General features: G+C 40.9%; 1 protein-coding gene across 5 annotated transcripts; it reads left to right on the top strand.

Annotated features, from left to right (window-relative positions):
* The first annotated feature begins 3,209 nt into the window (after positions 1 to 3,209).
* On the top strand, positions 3,210 to 15,617 carry RNF141 (ring finger protein 141). 5 transcript variants are annotated; one of them, XM_027737174.2, is made up of 7 exons: positions 3,211 to 3,250; positions 4,606 to 4,642; positions 5,086 to 5,288; positions 6,773 to 6,881; positions 7,854 to 8,035; positions 11,038 to 11,145; positions 12,814 to 15,617. In XM_027737174.2, exons 3-7 carry the CDS (start codon positions 5,104 to 5,106, stop codon positions 12,962 to 12,964), a joined length of 735 nt encoding a protein of 244 aa, XP_027592975.1. In that variant the 5' UTR covers positions 3,211 to 3,250; positions 4,606 to 4,642; positions 5,086 to 5,103; the 3' UTR covers positions 12,965 to 15,617. The 5 variants fall into 5 exon arrangements, with proteins under 5 accessions (XP_027592964.1, XP_027592975.1, XP_039238407.1 ...); XM_039382473.1 differs by having other exon boundaries at positions 3,220 to 3,250; positions 5,124 to 5,288; XM_027737156.2 differs by lacking the exon at positions 3,211 to 3,250 and adding an exon at positions 3,277 to 3,315 and having other exon boundaries at positions 5,124 to 5,288.
* The last annotated feature ends 2,378 nt before the right edge of the window (positions 15,618 to 17,995 follow it).

Below are 17,995 nucleotides of genomic sequence, written 5' to 3'. Positions count from 1 at the left end.
TCATAATTTTATTTATTAAAACCAGTATCATCTTCTGCATGAGATATATTGACAGGGGTGGGGAAAAATGCCTTGATCTGTATCTCAACACTTATATTTCAGATATTTTGTGTATATTTAAGTGTGGGTTTCATAATAAAGGTCTCAGGTGGTATGGGATGTTTACAGTGCTTCGTAAAAAATAAAGTATGGTTGGTATGTTTGTCTGGACAATTTATTATCATGAAAACTGTCTCACAGTAAAAAGGACTCATATAACCTTAATGTTACAGAATTAATTAGTTATAAAAGAACAACACAAGCAATTTATCAAATATTTTCCTGAACAAACAATTTGGATGATTTATTTTTATATGTCAACGAGATTATTATGGCGAAGAAAGTTTCTTTTTACATCAAGAAGCTTGAAAAACATAGTCTTAAATAAAATAGCAATAGAACTGCTCACTACATTGTGTTTTCAACAGTGTAGGATACTGGGTTATGAACTTTGACATTTTTCATTCATGTAAGTTTAAAAATTGCCCAGCGGTTATATATTCCGCTAGATAGTGAGTTACAGTTTATTGCTGCACTAGAGAGTCCCTGTGTTGCTTTTTGTTTTCTTCTTCTTCTTTTTTTTTTTTTTTTTTGATTACTCAGCAATATTTTATGGCTCCAGGACTCTGGACTGTGGTGACGCACAGTCCACCACTGCCACTAAAGCCTTACTACTGCAGAAAGACTGTGATTCAGTACTGCTCTAAAAACCACTCATTTCAGATGCCCATCGGCAGAACTTGAGCAGCTAAATGTGCAGCAGAGGACAGCACTAAAAACACAGCCTTCCCACTCAGATAAGTAACTGTTCTCCTTGCAAAATACCACAGTAATGCCTTGTGTCTCTCCTGGCAACCTGAATGAAAGCACTGTGTGAGAGAGCAGGCAGCACAACTAAGGCCATCAGGAGGGGCCACAACCAACACTTGTCATGATGGTGCCAGAGCAGTAAATGGGGCTAAGGACAAAGGCAAAGCTAGTGGATTCCAGGTAGCATTTGATTTTCTTTGTGACATATTATAATCTCCTTTCTGCCTCTCTTTTCCATGTTTTAGAGATTAGAAATTACCTGTTTCTCTATTCTCTTCCCCTACCACCAAGGGATAATAATCTACCTCTCACTCTCCTGCTAACATTACCTCTGTTCCACAGATACCAGGTTCCTTTTCTCTCAGATTATCTCATTCACATGTAAAGAAATTTGGAGAATTGTTCTGTAGTTTCACTCTGACTGGAAGTTTGTTGCTTCTGTTTTAGAGCTAAATAAGGGTGCTTTTTTCACGCTGAAGCATTTGCTTGCTAAAAAAATCTATACTAGCTGTTGTAAGAAGATATTGCCTTAACCTGTGTCTTGTTTTATCATATACTTTAGAAACTCAGCTTTCATCCTCATCTTCCCACTGACAGCTGACCAATGCACATGGCCTGATCTGCCCTTCCTTTCCATTACACAATTTATGCCAAACTACAGCGAATATAGGACCTGTTACACTGCTCTGTATGGAATAAAGGTAGCTCTAAGTACTAAACAACAATTACTGTATTTGATATTGTCTGTATGTAGTGAGTTCTGCTCAGTCACATTCAAATGGGAAAGTACAAAACATTCTTGCTCATTTTTTATTGGCATTGCAAGGGATGTACTACTACAATGCAGACAGGAAACATTTATTTAAGTATCAAGACAACTGGAGGCAGCAGAAACTTAAGAGAAATTCTTCATTATGTTACTGACTTTTCCTAAATGTTGTGCTTTTTTTTTTTTTACAAGACCTTCTCAACAGCTCTGAAGTTCCTTGATGTGTCAGAAATTGTATTATGTTCAAGTACCTCAGCATTATGTTCAAGTACCTCATCCCACCGAGCAGGAGAGCACAGTTTGTCCTGTCACTTGACAGTAACACTGTTCAGATTCCCACACTGAGGCTACAGATGTTTGCTGACCTTAGGTGAAAGGGGTGCTTGGCCTGCAGGAAATACAGCAAGGTTCCCAGTCCAGCCCAATCCCTGTCTGGAATACAGGGGTGTCTTTATCATGGGAAGTACGTGTGTCTATGTGTGAACAGAAGTGGGCAGGAAGGGGAAGTACTACTCCTTTTCTCCTCTTTAAATTAAGTTAAAAAAATTAAATAAATAAATCGATAATTAAACATTGCAACACCAGGATGTGGATGACCCAGAGGATGTTCTAGGATGTCTGTTCCTCGGTGGCTTGTTGTCCTTTATGGGTGTTGGGTTTTTTTGTGAAAAGGTCAGTGAGCATTGACCTTTGCCACACACATCCACCACCCACATCCTCCCTGCAGACCAGGATTTGCACCAGCAGCCGCTGGCCTGGGATGATCCCACCGAGGCAGGAGCTCACGCTCCATTAAGCATCATTTAAATCGCCATTTATTAGAGATCATAGGAAACAGTGAATAGTACAGGTGGTCCTACGTCCCCTGGGGCGCTGGGAACCCTGAGCAGGGCAGCACTGAGAAGGCGTCTGATGAGGGTGCAGAAAAGTGATCCTGTTTTGGTCAGTCAAGATATTAAAGGATGTTTCTTTAAAAAAACAAAAACAAAAACAAAACAAAACAAACAAAACCCCAAACAAACAAACAAAAAACCCCCAAAACGAACAACTCTACAGAGCACTTTTGCTGCCTGACAGGCCGGGTAGCAGCGAGGAGGCTCAGGGGGGACCTCATTGCTCTCTACAACCCCGACAGGAGGCTGTAGCCAGGTGGGAGTCGGGCTCTGCTCCCGGAGAACCAGCGACAGCACAAGAGGACACAGTCCTAAACTGGGCCAGGGCACGTTTAGGCTGGACATCAGGAGGAATTTCTTCACAGAAAGGGTGATTAGACATTGGAACGGGCTGCCCAGGGAGCCGGTGGAGTCACCATCCCTGGAGGTGTTTGAGGAAAGACTGGACGTGGCACGCGCTGCCATGGTCTGGCTGTCATGGTGGCGACCGGTCAAAGGCTGGACTCCATGATCTCAGAGGTCTTTTCCACCCCAACGGGCTCTGTGACTTTGCGGACGCTCCCGCAGGACCTTCTCCCCACTCGCAGCCCCGCTCCCGCTCCCGCCGTGTCCCGGGGGCGGTGCGAGCCGCGCGATGGCGTCACCCGCGCGCGCCGCCGGCCCCCCCGCGCGTGCGCGGAGCGCGGCGCTGCGGTGCCCGTGGGGCGGCGGCGGCTCCGCGGGATGTGCCGGGGCTGCGGTGAGCGGGAATGCCGGGACCGCCGGGACCGCCCGCCCGCAGCGCTGGGCCGGGGGGGCCGGAGGGTGCGGGCAGGGCCGGGCGGGGGGGGAGCGGGCGGGGCGGGGCGGAGATGCCGCCGGGCTGAGCGCGGCCCGTCCCGCGGCCGGCGCTGAGGGCCCGCGCAGGGCGGGGCGCGCCCGGGCCGCGAGGGGCCGTGCCCGGGCCCCTCAGGGCGGCTCGTGGGTGTGCGGGTGAGGCGGGGTGTGTCGGGTCCTGCAGGATACACCGCAGGGAACATTCCTTAGAACCACAGAACATGCCGAGTTGAAGGGGACCCAGGGGGAGCACCGAGTCCAACCCTTAACCCTGCACAGGACACCCCGGGAGTCACACCGTGTGCCTGAGAGCGTTGTCCAAGCGCTTCTCGAGCTGTGTCTGGCTTGGTGCTGTGACCACTTCTCTGGGGGAGCCTGTTCAGTGCTCGACCACTCTCTGGGGGAAGAACCTCTTCCCAATAACCAGTTCTGCAGACATCCTCGCAGGCTTCTTTCCCGCAAAACTTCTCAGTGCTGGGATACAAGTGCTGAGCTGGGCAGGCCCGCACACGGCAGGTGCTCCCTCGGGAACGCGGCATTCGAGCTCCGGGGAATGCAAACCCGGGAGATCGGGATGAGGAGTCTGTGCAGAGTGACGGGAGGTGGTGTTGTGAGGTGGTGCTTGACGTGTATCTGCTGGGCGTGTGCTCACCAAACACGGCCCGGGGAGCGGGACAGGAGGGGACTGCAGCGTTATTGGGAAGGAGAACAATGACTCCACTGGGAGCACATCTGTCTGGGAGTAGAAATCGGTCACAGCTCAAGCCGTAATTGGGAACTTTTATTTTACTTTGAGAAATGCCGTAATCCTTCACAGAATGCTCTGGCAGGAGCTCCCTTTGTGTGCTATGTGTTTCTCACGCCGTGGCAGTTCTCAAAGCTGCAGGTTGTGTCCCTGGGTGGGTTTATACCCAAGTGTAGCTACAAGAACCTGCAGGGTGAAGTTGTGGTTCTCGGGGGTGAACACCTCATAAGGTGTTTGTAATGCAGCTGTTATCTGTATTAATGCAGATTAATCTGTGTTTAAGCTCAGGTGGGTGTGCTGCAGTTAGCTGGGCATTGCACACTTCTGCCTGGGGAAGTCTTAAAGGGGTGTGAAGCAATGGTTTACATTACAAGTGATGAACTCAGCAAAGGGGCATTTGGGGGAAAGTCAGATCAGAGGGATCAGAGAGAGGAAGTGGATAAAGACTGGGAAGGCACAGGGTAAATCCTTATCAGACAGCTAGGGGAATTTCTAAATTGGTTTATACTGACATGGATTCCTTGGCTTACCAGTTTCAGAATGCTGTGGGAGTTCTTTTGATCTGCCAATGTAAGTTTGATGTAAGAAAGCTAATCCCTAATGTAATGTCTATGTATAAACAGATGTAAATGTGCTTATTTGCAGACATTCACATACACAAATATTTAGGATAAACAAAGATTGTCATAAATTACCATTGTCATCTTAAGATTTTTTTTTTCCATTCCATTGGATGTATCTATATATGTGTGTGTTGGAGCTGAATCTGTGTGAAAAATATAAATACTTTAATATAGGTATTGCTGTAAGAAAAATAATACATTTTTCATAAGTTTTTAATGCCACTTTCCAGTCACTTCCAAGTGTTCTGCTTCATTGCTGATTTGACTGTTCAGGTTGTGTTACTTGTAGAATAATTATTGTAGACTAGTTAGTTGGTTGCTACATTCTTACACTAAAAGAAAATGAGGGAGTAGCCACTCAAAACCAGTAACTCTCTCAAATATTTTTAGCAGAGACTCTGCAAGTGAATGAGAACTTCTTTCTACAGGACTGAGGTGAAGAACTTCACCATGGGTCAACAAATTTCAAACCACACACAAACTGTAATTAACAAGTTGCCAGAAAAAGTAGCAAAGCACGCCTCTTTGGTTCAAGAAAGTGGTTTCCTAACCTATGAAGAGTTTCTGGGAAGAGTAGCTGAACTTAATGATGTGTAAGCCTTACTTTGTTTCTTTCTCTTTTTTGTCATGTTTTACAGAGACCTTATATGCAGTATATTATTCTGTGCTGGCTAAGCCAGAACTGGCCATACGCCTTTGAGATGTTTCCTTCAGTTCTTGACGTTTCTATAATGGTTGTAATTATACTTCAAAACCAAAGCCATTTCTCCTCCTTGAACTCACTTTTCTCCACTGCTCTTCTTCCAGCAAGCACTGCTCTCACTTAGAAGTTCACAGGAGACAGACATTTAGCATCACCTTTTTGCTAAACTGTGACTTGTCTCCCTTCCTCTTCTCCCTTCCACCATCCACCTGAGGAGGTAGTGTTGCTTCCTCTCTGCCTGTCACTGGGGGTAGGAAGTAGCAGTGGGAGCCTTGTAAGGACAGCACAGCAGCAGGAGGAAGGTGGCACCTGAGACACAGCTGTTTGTGGCCATCTCTGCCCCCTCTGCGAGGCTGTTCCTCGCTGAGGATGAGCCGTGTCTTACTGTTGGGAACCAGTGACCTGGATAATCCCCAACAAAAGGCTGCATAAGTAAGATTTTTCATAGCCTGCCTTTTGTTAGACCAGTGATGGTAAAAAGAAATGAACAGAAAAGCAGAGTTGTCGTTTTTACCCTGCATTTATGCTATAAAATAATAGTGGTAAAGCGAAGTGGAAATGCACACACACTTTGTAATGTTTGATGTTTAACTGAAATGTGACTTTGTGTTCAGTTTAGAAATTGTCTTGGAGAGTGTCATATTTTTGTGAATGACCTTCAAGAACAGATAACTGTCTTCTGGGAAGACATTATATAAATAGATTTTGAAGACCATTACTTGATGTTTTGCATGAGAATCTAGGCACGTATCAGTATAATTAACTCCAAAGTACTGCTATTCAAGTGTTTTTTCCTTTAGAGTGTTTACTTAAGGCCGATTGTAATATAGCTTTTTCTGGTTCTTATGGTATAGACCGTTGTGTCTGTGTTCCATTAAAAAAATTAAAAAGAAAGTCTCAGGTCACCTGACACTTTCACCTGACTGCATCATTGTTAATATATACTAACCAAAATACACCTCATCTGCATATGTTGGTACTCACAGGCTTTTTTTTTTTTTAACATACATGATGAGGAAATAACCTTTTTAGATTGAACACAAGGTTATATGATTACTGTAATCAACAGTGAGAGCATATATAAATTAAAATGTCTCTAAAGTACACTTGCTTGCTGATGCTGGATCAAAAGACTTGCACATCATTTTCTGAAGTTTGCTGTGCAATTTAAAGTGAAGTGGATTGTGTATTTTATATTAAATGACGTGCTGAGAAGGTCATTACTCTTCACTTTGATGTCTGTGGGCAGTATTGCTAAAACCTCTGTAAGGATAAAGAGCAGACAGGTGAACAGTAAATAATCCCACTGTGGCTGAGGCTGCTGATCTTTGCACGTCTATCACATGGTGTAAAACTGATGTTGCTTTATTTCAGTACTGCAAAATTGGCTTCTGGACAAGACAAACATCTGTTGTTTGAAGTGCAGCCTGGTTCTGATACTTCTGCTTTCTGGAAGGTGATAGTTCGGATCATATGTACTAAGGTAGGTTTGACAATTTTCATTGGATTGGCGGTTCGTGTGCAGGTGTTTGAGGGCTGTCACTTTGACTGGTAAAATCCAACACCTGCTACATATATTTTGATACAGATGATGTATTCAAGGATGCTGTTGGAGATAAATTAAGTCTAAATTATAAGTTTCTCCAAAAAGTACATTAACAAAAGCATTTTTGTAACTAAGTTTAAAGGAATGGTATCTTCCAGTGGAGCACTTAGAGCCCTTTTGTTGCAAATTTGGATCATCTGTGAGGTCAAATTATCCAATGGTACAGCAAACTGGGAACTATGTAGTCTGATAGTAGAAGTTAGTCAGCAATTCCAGGCATTATTAGTTGAGCCAGTGTGGCTGTATATGGTGTGATTCCTCAGAAAACCAATCTAAAAGTTAAACATTTAACTTAGGAGGAAGACCATCACAAAAACTTAAAAAGTTTGCTCTTTCTAATGAGATTTTCCCCTCTGTATCCTGTAAGTAATGTCCTTAAACGGTCCTGAAGCCACTGAGCAATCTTAACATGCAGTTAACCAAGCCAACCCTCAAACCTTTTTTGAAACTAAGAGATTGTACTTTTGTGTTTACTCTTAGTTTTCATTAAGGCAGCCATCATTGTAGGAAATTTTAAGTTCAAATATCAAGTGGCTGATTATTCTGGTCCCCGTTCTAAGTTTAGTCCAGTTTTCTAGGCATTAGGTCCCTCCTCACAATTTAGTTCATTTGACTAATGATGGTGAGTGCCTTGGCCTAAAAATGTGGGCCTCTCTGTGGCATTCCCCGAGCTGCAGCAGCTGTGTGTGCAGCTCTTAACTCTGCTGAAACAGACTGTGACTTGCTAACAAGGTGATGGACACTTGGGAAGGTGGCTGCTGCCCTGAGAACTGCAGTGCATTAAAAACATTGTGAGCAATGTCAGGTTGAAATCTGATAAGTAATTGTGAACAATTCTTGTATTTTAAGATAAATAAAACAAGTGGCATCGTGGAAGCTTCCAGAATCTTGAACTTATATCAGTTCATTCAACTTTATAAAGACATCACCAGTCAAGCAGCAGGAGTTCTTGCACAGAGTGATGCTTCTGAAGAAGCTTCTGAGAGTTTGACGTCTCTGTCATCGTGTCAGGCCAGCTTGTGGATGGGAAGGTATTTTGATACACTTTAGCTTCTGACCACAGTTACAACCTCAGTATTTTGGAAGTTGTGTTTAAAACCTGAACTACAAACGCCTAAGGATCAGAACTGCTTGCTCTTGGCAGCTGCAGGCTTTTTATCACCTCAGACAGGAATAGAACACCTTCTCTTGCACCAAGGGATCTGTACTTGGGTGAAGTCCTGTTGGTGCTGCCATACCTCAGCTTCAGAACAATCCTTTTAATGATCAGTTCTAATATAAACATGGTATATGTTGGATCTCCTGAATAAGGAAACAGGAGGAAACGGAATCAGCTGCAGCTGCAAATCTAGGGGGTTTGACAGTGTTTGTTTAAACAGATTTTGTTATTGTTCCACTTTAACTTTCTCTTCCTCTTACGTTTTGGCATATGAAAGTTCCCATCTGTTGCCACTAGAAACTCATCAATTAGGGTAATAATTTAACTTGTAAGACTGGAAAAATGTGAACTCTCACGCATGTTGACATTCTGCTTTGTTAACCAGAGGAAAAACAAAAGACTGAGGTCAACACCTGCAATAACTTCAGTTCAAACTGAATATAACAGCAAGAAGCCTGTCACCCTTTCCCTGTGTGGAAGTGTTGCTAACAGTAATTCCTTAGTTTTCACTTCCTGAATTAGTTCAGAGTTCTAAGTCAGTTTTAAGTGAGGTAGAGTTAGGTTTTACAAGAAAAAGTAATAAATGGTATAGTTCTCTGTATTAACCACTGAAGAGCTGGTAGCCAGGTATTTTAATAAAACCAGCTGTCACCCTTGAGCTGTTAGAATTCCAAAGGGGTCAGCCGTGCTGTCACTCCACAGATAGAGCCCACTGGTTTTTCTAAGTCAGTGGATTGCAGAATGTTATTATTTTCATTTAATTTAATTTCCTGTTTCTCTGATTTGGGAACAAACAGTCTTAAATTACTGGCTGTTCTAAGTTATTAGAATGCTAGAATAAAGTAGTACATTGTGGACATGTTCCAAAAAGCTTATTTTCCCGTTCTTTCTCAAAGTTATACAAGAACACACATTCAAACAAACCAACCAGACAAAACAGACCCCAAATACTTAGGCAAAACAGCTTCATATATTGCTAAAGTCAATGAGTAAAGTGAAAGGTTTCCTATGTGAGTTTCTTTTTCAATTTTCAGATTTTGAGGTGGGGGAGATGAGCATCCTTCTTGTTTGTAAACTTGGTAGTATTAGTGACATAATAACAGAGTATACTTTGCTAATATGGTGTAATTGAGTGAGCTTGTGTCTTATCCAAGTTTTTCAAGTCATTAAGGAAAGCACAGGCTGAAGCACCTTCAAGTGTTTTACACAAAGAAAATCTTCTGGTTTTCCGAGATAATCACCTATTTGCCCAAATTCTTCTCACCTTTAGTCATTTTTCAGCTCTGCAAAGTCAGCTGTCTCTGTCTAAAAATAGCAAATGTTGTCTGGTTCATTCTTCTTATCTTAATTCTTCCATTGGAATAATACCCCCTTTCTCCACAACATCCTATTCAGAGCGTTCCAAAATATGCATAAGTGGTTTATGCTTTCTGATAATGAAGGGACAAGCATTTCCTTAGTCTGCCTCTCTTTAGTTTTACCTTTTCTTCAGGAACTTAGTGTTATGACTAAACCTTAGTTTGCAGAAACTTTATAAATAGGGCTTGTATAATTGCTTGTATATTATAGCAATATACCCTAGCAAATCTCAAAAATTGAAGTGCTGTCAAGGGTTAGTACTCAGAGTTGCATGGAGAGGGAAATGAAAGGGAACAGATCCAAAAAACATAGTGTGCTACCCAAAAGGTAAATTTTTTTTGGAAACTGTTGTCCTCACTGTATGCTAATCACCATCTGTAAAAAAAAAAATCTCCTGTGATTTCAAAGTGAGGTCTGAAAAGCAAGTTGAAAAAGGAACCCCAGGGACCTACAGAAAAATAAAACAGGAGCATGTTAACTGCTGTCCATTAGCTGGCTAATCTGTACAGTTAAAAAATGAGGCTGTATTTGACAAGCTCACCAGATGCCTAAGTGGTCTGGTCAACAGTCATTAAGGTGACTGTCTCTCCTGAAATGCCATCTGTTCTAGAACGCTGTCTTGGTGCCTCAAGTCAGAAAAGGGATTCCCAAATCAGGATTTTTGGACAACCTAAGCAGTTCAGATCACTTACTTGGTTGTTTTAGAAATGAGCCATGCCTATAAAATTAGGGAACTTTCCATGTCTAGTTAGGTCAGTGAAAGCTGAGGATTCTCTGCACCTTTTCACGCTTCAAAAGTCTTGATGATGCTTATATTTGAGATACTACTTTTAGGGACTTTCCATAAAGATTTCTATTATTTGGGAAAAAATGAAGACAGATAAAATGGCAATGTCTGTCTCGGGGAGTGATCGAATTTTTAAACTTCCCCTGTCGTAACAGTCCACTTGAGATTCCTAATTTGAGGAACAATCATGCTGAGCGTATTGCAAGCTAAAACTTTTCAGCCCAACGAGCAGCTTAGCTCCTGGCATCTTGATGGCATGAGAAATCAGTGAACATGCATTCTAGTAGGGATCCTCTTGGCATGCATGTTTTTGTCTAGGACATAAGCCAGCACACAGAAATTTGGCAAAGTTCATTATGAAATAGTTCAGCCTGACACACTGTGAAAGGAAGGCAGGTTCTTCTCCTGCCTTTAATGCAAACAGTGATTCTGTTCATTTGCTCAGTCATGTGATACAGAACAGTTACAACTCCTCACGCTTCCTTGTTGATAACCCTTCTGAAAAGGGATTTACAGAAGCCTTTTGCAACACCTGACACAACAAAATAAAAGCATATTCTAAGTTTAGTTCCCACACTGCTGTTTGCTGTCAGCTTGAGGCTGTGTCTGCTGACACAGAACTAGTCCATTCACAAATTACAAGCACAGGTGTTATTATTGTGAAAAATGTAGTTACTAGGGCATAAATTTAAAACATGTGGAAGAAAATAGTGTCTTCTTTTCTGCAGGGTTAAGCAGCTGACAGATGAAGAGGAATGTTGCATTTGCATGGATGGGCGTGCCGATTTAATCTTGCCGTGTGCTCACAGTTTCTGCCAGAAATGCATCGATAAATGGTAATGCATATTGAAGAATTTTAATTATTTTGCAGTATGTACTGGTTACCTGACATGTTTCAGTTTGGTCTGACGGATTCCTTAGTTCCCATATAATTTAATATTTGAACATATTTCCAAGCTAACGTACATACGATACATAACAAGCTTGAGTAAAATCAGACTGCAGCAGAAGGAAAGCAGGGTTTTTAAACCTTACAAAGAATTTCATTTTGGAAAAAAGGGATGTGAAAGTGCTTTTCAGCATTTTTTTTGTAATTTCTTATGCCTTTTTATTCTTCTAAAATTAAATTATTCTTGCTCAGAAACTAGAGAAGACAGTCTTTGTGGATGCTGGCATGTTATGCTTCACAAAATCTCAAAACTTGTAAGACTATGCAAATATGAAGGCAAGTTGGACTTCTGTCATTCATTTGGGAAATAACTACCAGAGAGACTTTTTTCCATATGTTATGCTTTCGCTTCATATACCCTTTACTGATTTAAATGTATCGGACTTTTCCAGAAAAATATTTCTTCCCAATGGCAGCACCTTCAAATTTATGTATAACATGTATCCTACAATGTTATGTTCAGCTTCATAGTAAACTGAGCAGCTTTTCAGCCCCTGGGTCTCTCTGATACTGCAGTTGTTGGAAAACTGAGAGAGAGAGAGACATAGCTTTGTGGAGGAGCAGAGCTCTTCCCTGGCCACGCAGGCATGCAAGGATAAGGCAGGAGTGCTGGCAGTCTGGCAGGAGGGGGTACACGTATGCTCTGCTGAAGGCCTTTTTTTGCCTATTTTTGTATATAATTTGTGCATCAGAATTTTGTTTTGTGGCTTTTCAAACACTTATCAAAGAAGTTGCTCTTACAATACCATGCTCCCACAAGGAAAAACTGTAGTAAAAAAATCACTGGGTCTCAGAATATAACGAGTCATCTTTCTCTTCTGGGAAAACATTTGAACATTTATCAGCAAGATAGGGCTTAGTCTAACCACTGTGGGGGAGAGTGGATCCTGTGCTGCTTTGGCTAATGAATCAGCTGCATTCCTAACTAAGTTCCAGTTATACCATTTTCTTTTTCTGGTAGGCAGTTTTTAAGGTTCATCTCTTCTTAATTTAGGCATGCAACAGAGGCTCCCAGCTCAGAAGCATAGTTGTTTGGGACCCCTGAGGTGGTGGAGGGGGATGGGGCCCTGAGGGACCAGGTCCAAACTTCAGTGATGTTTAGTTTTTCCCCCAGGAAAAGGGGTCCTTCTCTTTATCTAGGAAGCTTATGGGGTCTGGTTTCTGCAGTACCTCAGCTGAATATCTGAAGATAGGAAGAATTAATTTAGACTGTGCATTTCCATTTAAACTTTCCAGACAGGTAGCTAGATGCATTCTGCTTAACCTGAACAAAAGATTATGAGGAACACGATTCCAAATTTTCTCTCCAATGGAGCTGCACTCAGAATTGTTTCCAACAATGGAGCTGCACTCAGTCTTCCTCAAAAAGTTTTTAAAGAAAAAAAATAAGATAAGCTGTCTAATCCAGTTAACCTCATCATTCTTGAACTTCTCACTGGGTTGATTTTTGGCTTCTGTGTGGATTTTGTTTGTCTGTTTGGGGGCTCTTTTGGCTTTTTTTGGCCAGGAAGACACTATCAGTGAAAAATCCTCATGTCTCTTGACTTCCTAACAGGAGCGACCGTCACAGGAACTGTCCTGTGTGCCGGCGGCAAGTGACTGGGGCGGGTGATTCTTGGGTGGTCTCAGACGCACCTACGGAAGACGATGTTGCCACTTACATCCTTAACATGGTGGATGAGGCTGGCCAGCCCCACAGACCCTGACCCTGGCCGGGCTGAGCAGAGCAGAGCCACTTGAAGCTTTCGTTTCCATGGACGTCTGTTTTTACCTCCCGTTGCCGCTCTTCCAGAGTCCGTCTTTTCCGTCTCCTCTTGGCTGCTGTGAACCGACGCTGCTCCTTTGAAACACTGGGTGTATGAGCAAGTCTGTGTGTGTGTGTGTGTGTGTGTGCAACCCTAATGATCAAACTGCACCTTCAGTAAACTCTTTTGATATTAACAGTTCAACTACTAGATGAAGCAATTCGTAACAGCACAACCGCGACTGCTAACTGCTGTTTGAACATCCCAGTGTACTGCTGCAGAGATGAACCTTGTCAGATGGCTTGACCTCACAGTTCTTGCCCTTAAAAGCAGTCCCTCGTAGTCTCACAACAAACGTGAAGAAAGGTGATGAGTTAGCACGAGTGATTGGTAATTTGAAATTTCTCTGCTGAAACTTGAAGATGTCCCACTGCCTGTTCTTCAGTAGTCAGTTATTGCTGCTTTTAGGGTTTACAGGCACTTATATCAATCTGATCTGTTATGACTTTTAGCATTAATTATTTTAAATCTGTTTTGGAGAGTGTAGACAGCTCTGTACATGTACTTGTGCACTTCCCCTTATTCTTCTAACAAGACTTATCTCTTAGAATATTTTTATATGATGTTTAGCATAGTCTTATTAGCTTGGAAACATTAAACAGTTTCATACACAATCCTAAAAACAGTAAATCAGTTTCTCTATAGTTTTTGATAAAAAACAGCCAAAATTACTTCTAAACATTGGGCATGTCTGAAGAGAATGCCTTTATTTGAATTAGCAAATGAGGTGTAGTTTAGTCTGATGCTGTGGTTTTACCTGCTCCTCTTGAGTTTTTGAAGTGGTGAAATCAAAGTGATAAGGTGTACGAAGAGTTACAAGGTGATAGATAATCTGAGGGTGCTGTGCTTTATATCTACAAGTGCAATATGCTTTTATGTAGCAGAGGGGAACTTCAACAGTAATGTTGCTTGCAGCGAGATGTGCATGTGACAGCTTGGGAAGAGGGATGTCACAACTGGAGTGCAATGGCATTTTGTGTCTAGCAGAATAAAATCTTTAAAGAGCTCAGTTTAGGCAGTCTACAATTGTTAGTATTTGGGAAACCCATCTTCAGCCTCTTTTGCATAAATAGTGTTAGGGAAGTGAACTGCTACTGCAGAGAATTAGTTAATAAAGTTTTTTAATATATATTAACAAATACTACTTTTTCTCACTCAATAGCCTCAAGTTAAAATATACAAATGTAGCATTCGATGGAATATCAGCATAAATCTTGCTTACTGTAAGACTGCATTTCTATTTACCATACTTGTTAAAATTCAGTGATGCCATAAGGTAAGGCCTTTTGTCCCAGACAGGTTCTGAACTCAAAGGCATGTGCACACATAGATATGCACATTTAGGTTATTTTTCTTAATTGGCTACAAAGTGTGAACTAGATCTTGAGAATCTCTCTATTATACTCCAGTTTGTTAAAGAATGTGCATAGCATATGGCACCTGTTTGAGCTTGGCTTATGGCACAGTTGTCAAATTTATAGACTTTAAGACAGATAAGCAACGTACTCTTCCTGTGTCTGTTATCTGAAAGCCAGTATGGCTTAGTGTGTAAATCTGTATTTAGCTATGGAAAAATCCATTTAGGAGTGTGTATACCTTAGAACTCATTTTTTTTCCTTTGTTAAGCCATTGATAGCAATGAGATATTCTTCAGAAAATGTATGGAGTGTTTGGTTGTTAAAAATAGTTTGGTTGTTAAAGGCAGTCATTGTTTGGGCTGAAAATTGTTAATGGCCCAGGATTTTCCACTAAAACATTTGCAAATGTTCCTAATCACACACCAGTTTGGTTTCTTTTTGCTCTTTGAGCTTGCATTAGTCCATGTCCAGAACTTTAAAACAACCTTTGAATTTTTTAAACTTTTTATATCACTGGAACAGAAAGAACATCTAAATGAAAGCTTCAAGCTAACTTTATTTTTCAAGTATTTCAAGAATTATTCTTCTGAACTGAGATTTTATAAGTTGACTTTCTGCTGAGAACTGACATGAACTTCTTAAAATGTAATTTTATAATGATGCAAACAGGTTGTTAATTGCAGCATAATGACACTTGCAATTACAATATAAACTAATGCAAAAGTTATTTAAGTAGTGAAAAAGTAAACTTTGTATTCTGTACAGCTTTTTTTAATTAAGTTGCTGTAATTCACACTGCTGTGATGTAGGTACTGTAATGTGTGCCTTGTAAAATATATGTACTGTATGTTATATGGAAAATAGGTATATTAACACTGAAAAACTAGTAATTTGGTATTGGTTGGTATTACTTACTCTGAAGTGCGACATTTAGCAAAGAAGTTTGGAAAAGGAATCCCATTGGCATGGACATGGCAATGAGTTCCAGAAGCTAGACCTTGAAAATGTGAATTACTACAAATAACTGTTGGTGGGGGGCATTAGAACAAATTAACTTTCTTGTGTTAAGTGAACATTTCTTACAGGTTTAATGTGAAATTGCAATTTAAACATTAGAGATCATATTAATGGCTAAGGACATTCCACTATATTAAACTTTGTGTATGAATTGTGCAATAAAGTTACTTTGGAAGAAATGTCAGAGTTCTTTTAAGCTTAAGGAATCTCTTGGATTTTCATACAACAGAAGTCTGAAAACTGAGTTTTAATCCAAATACAGTTGCCTTGTACAGGTGGTGTGGTTAAAAGTCTGCCATTGTGAGTCAGAGCTCTCTGAAATTTTGAAGAGTGGTATTAACAAGGTGGCTTAATGAGCTCTGCAATAAAGACTTGCTCTGATTCTTCTTGAGTACACAAATAAATTGGGATATTCTGCAGTGATGGGAAAAATAATTCTTAAAAGGACAATATTGAGGAGCAGGTTTCTTTAGGGAAAGGATTTTTACTTTTATTTTCAGAGAAGTGTGATATACTTTTTCCCTAAGTTATTTCATCATATTTCAGATGGTATTTTAAAGCTTAAGAATGCTAAGGTTTGGAATATTTTCTTCTTTTTAATTTTTCCCTGTTATTTATTTAAATAAGAATTGAATTATGTAATTAATGTAACTGTTTCCTCTGTCTAGTTACTTGGCTTACCTGTTTGGATCTTTTGAAGCCAAATGAGAAATGGGAGAGGAATTCATTAACAGATCAGGAAATTAAAATGGAAAAAGTGACCAGCTGACAGGCACACCGAGAGGTAGGTGTACTTGGGCAATTAGGAAATGTTTCTATTTACCAGCTGTCAGGTTTAGGCACCTTATCAATGTAATGTGCATGTTTCTTTTTTCAGTGGGATATGGTACATTTAACTTCTGTATCTTTCCTTTAAAGAGAATTTTATATATAGTTATAAAAGTTTTCTAATCCCTACTCATTCCAGTACTGGAAACCAGGGCAACCAGTGAGATCTCTGTGCTGTAGGTTTGAACTGAACTGTTAAATTCCACCCCTGTACAACTGTATGTGCCAAATGCATTATTTTTAGAAGGAACATTCAGCTGTGGTTCTTTGTGTCCAGCTGAATCCTGGAAGAGTAGCCTGCTCGGGGAGCCTTAAAGATGTTTGATATAAGTAGGATATGATATGTTAACTTGGCTGCCCTTGATCCTTGACACTGCATATACAGAACTCTTTAATTTTGTATCCACTAACTACTCACACTCTTCAATGGAAGTAATTTCATTGTGACTAATACTACAGTAATTAATTATTTTTTCTGTTGTTAAATCATTCTTGAAGATAACTTATTAAAGGTTTTATCCTCACCCGTTTTAAGTGGGTGAAGGGAATTCTGCTTTCTTAGGAGCATGTCTCAAAAATCAGTAATTTCAAAACTGGATTTTTGTTAACTGTCATTTCTTCACGTTTGGTTCTCAGGCCTAGAATTTACCATATGGCAGTATTCTTTAAAGACTGAACATTCTTTTCCTGTTGTGATGTGTCACTGAAATTATCCTGAATAGGACCCTGTGCTTTTCCAGTAACCACAGCGTGCAATCACCAGATAATGTTTTCCTGGGAACCAGCCCAGTGAGTGTTGTATTTGTGAGGGATGTGACAACACGTTCTGCTTTTGTATCTGAGCTGTTGTGATTAATTATCAGATGTTTGCTTACATATTGCTTACCCCACTAACCTATGAAGATTCAAATATTTAACACTGGGCATGGGGTTTGTAGGTTTAATATTAAAAAAAAACAAATTAGCAGTTTTGGGAACTTGGGTAGAACTTTGCACAGTGTGTGTCTGCTGGAATGAAGAATACAATCCAACAGGTAATTAATGGAGCACTCTGGTTCAAAGTGCTAGTTAAAAATGCAAGGTGCTTTTAGGAAGAAAGCCTAAAGTAGCTGGAAACCTGCCCTTCTGAATTCTGTGGAAGAAGGTAGGGGGTTGATACAACAGTCTGTGCTTCCATGCTGGTGTGGTTCTGACCCACTTAATAGACCTTCAAAAAAAGAGAGTCATGGTGAATGATTAATGGATTAGTGGTGTTGGTGTCTTGTTATAAAGTGTTCTGTGCTGTTTAACACTGGTATTTAGTGCTTTGATAGGTATGGGATTGCACATTCTCCAGTTACAGGAGAACCTGTGCTCTTGTGCTTCACTGGTGCTGCTCATGTACAGAAATAAGGGGCTTGTGTACTGGAAGAGATGACATTTTAATCTTCATCTAAGAATCCTTATAACATTTCTTACTGAAGTAGCTTGTGTTAAACTTTTCCTCAGTAGTCACCCTGACTGCAGCAGGATATCTGTGTTGATACAATCTATTTAAATCTGTCACTTGATGGCTTCTTAGTTGTGTTTTGTCAGATAAAGCTGTTGAGGTACTCACAGAACCACAGCACTGCTGTTTCACTGCTGTGGGTGTCAGCACGGCTTTGCTGCTCCCAAACTCGGTGTTTTGACTCGCAGTTCAGTGCCCAGATGAGGCTGTAGGATCACAAAGACCTGCTCCATGCTCTAC

This window comes from Pipra filicauda, unplaced genomic scaffold, assembly GCF_003945595.2.
Source record: "Pipra filicauda isolate LSUMZ 115617 unplaced genomic scaffold, ASM394559v2 scaffold26_size5592650_pilon, whole genome shotgun sequence".
NCBI classification, from domain to species: Eukaryota; Metazoa; Chordata; class Aves; order Passeriformes; family Pipridae; genus Pipra; species Pipra filicauda.
Note: the sequence above shows the minus strand (reverse complement) of the source record. Positions and strands in the feature narration are given on the sequence as shown.

Coding starts and splice junctions, on each gene's coding strand:
- RNF141 (XM_039382473.1), top strand. Junction 4,643..5,123: donor AGTTCTTTTGATCTGCCAAT/GTAAGTTTGATG, acceptor TTCTTTCTACAG/GACTGAGGTGAAGAACTTCA. Junction 11,146..12,813: donor CAGAAATGCATCGATAAATG/GTAATGCATATT, acceptor ACTTCCTAACAG/GAGCGACCGTCACAGGAACT.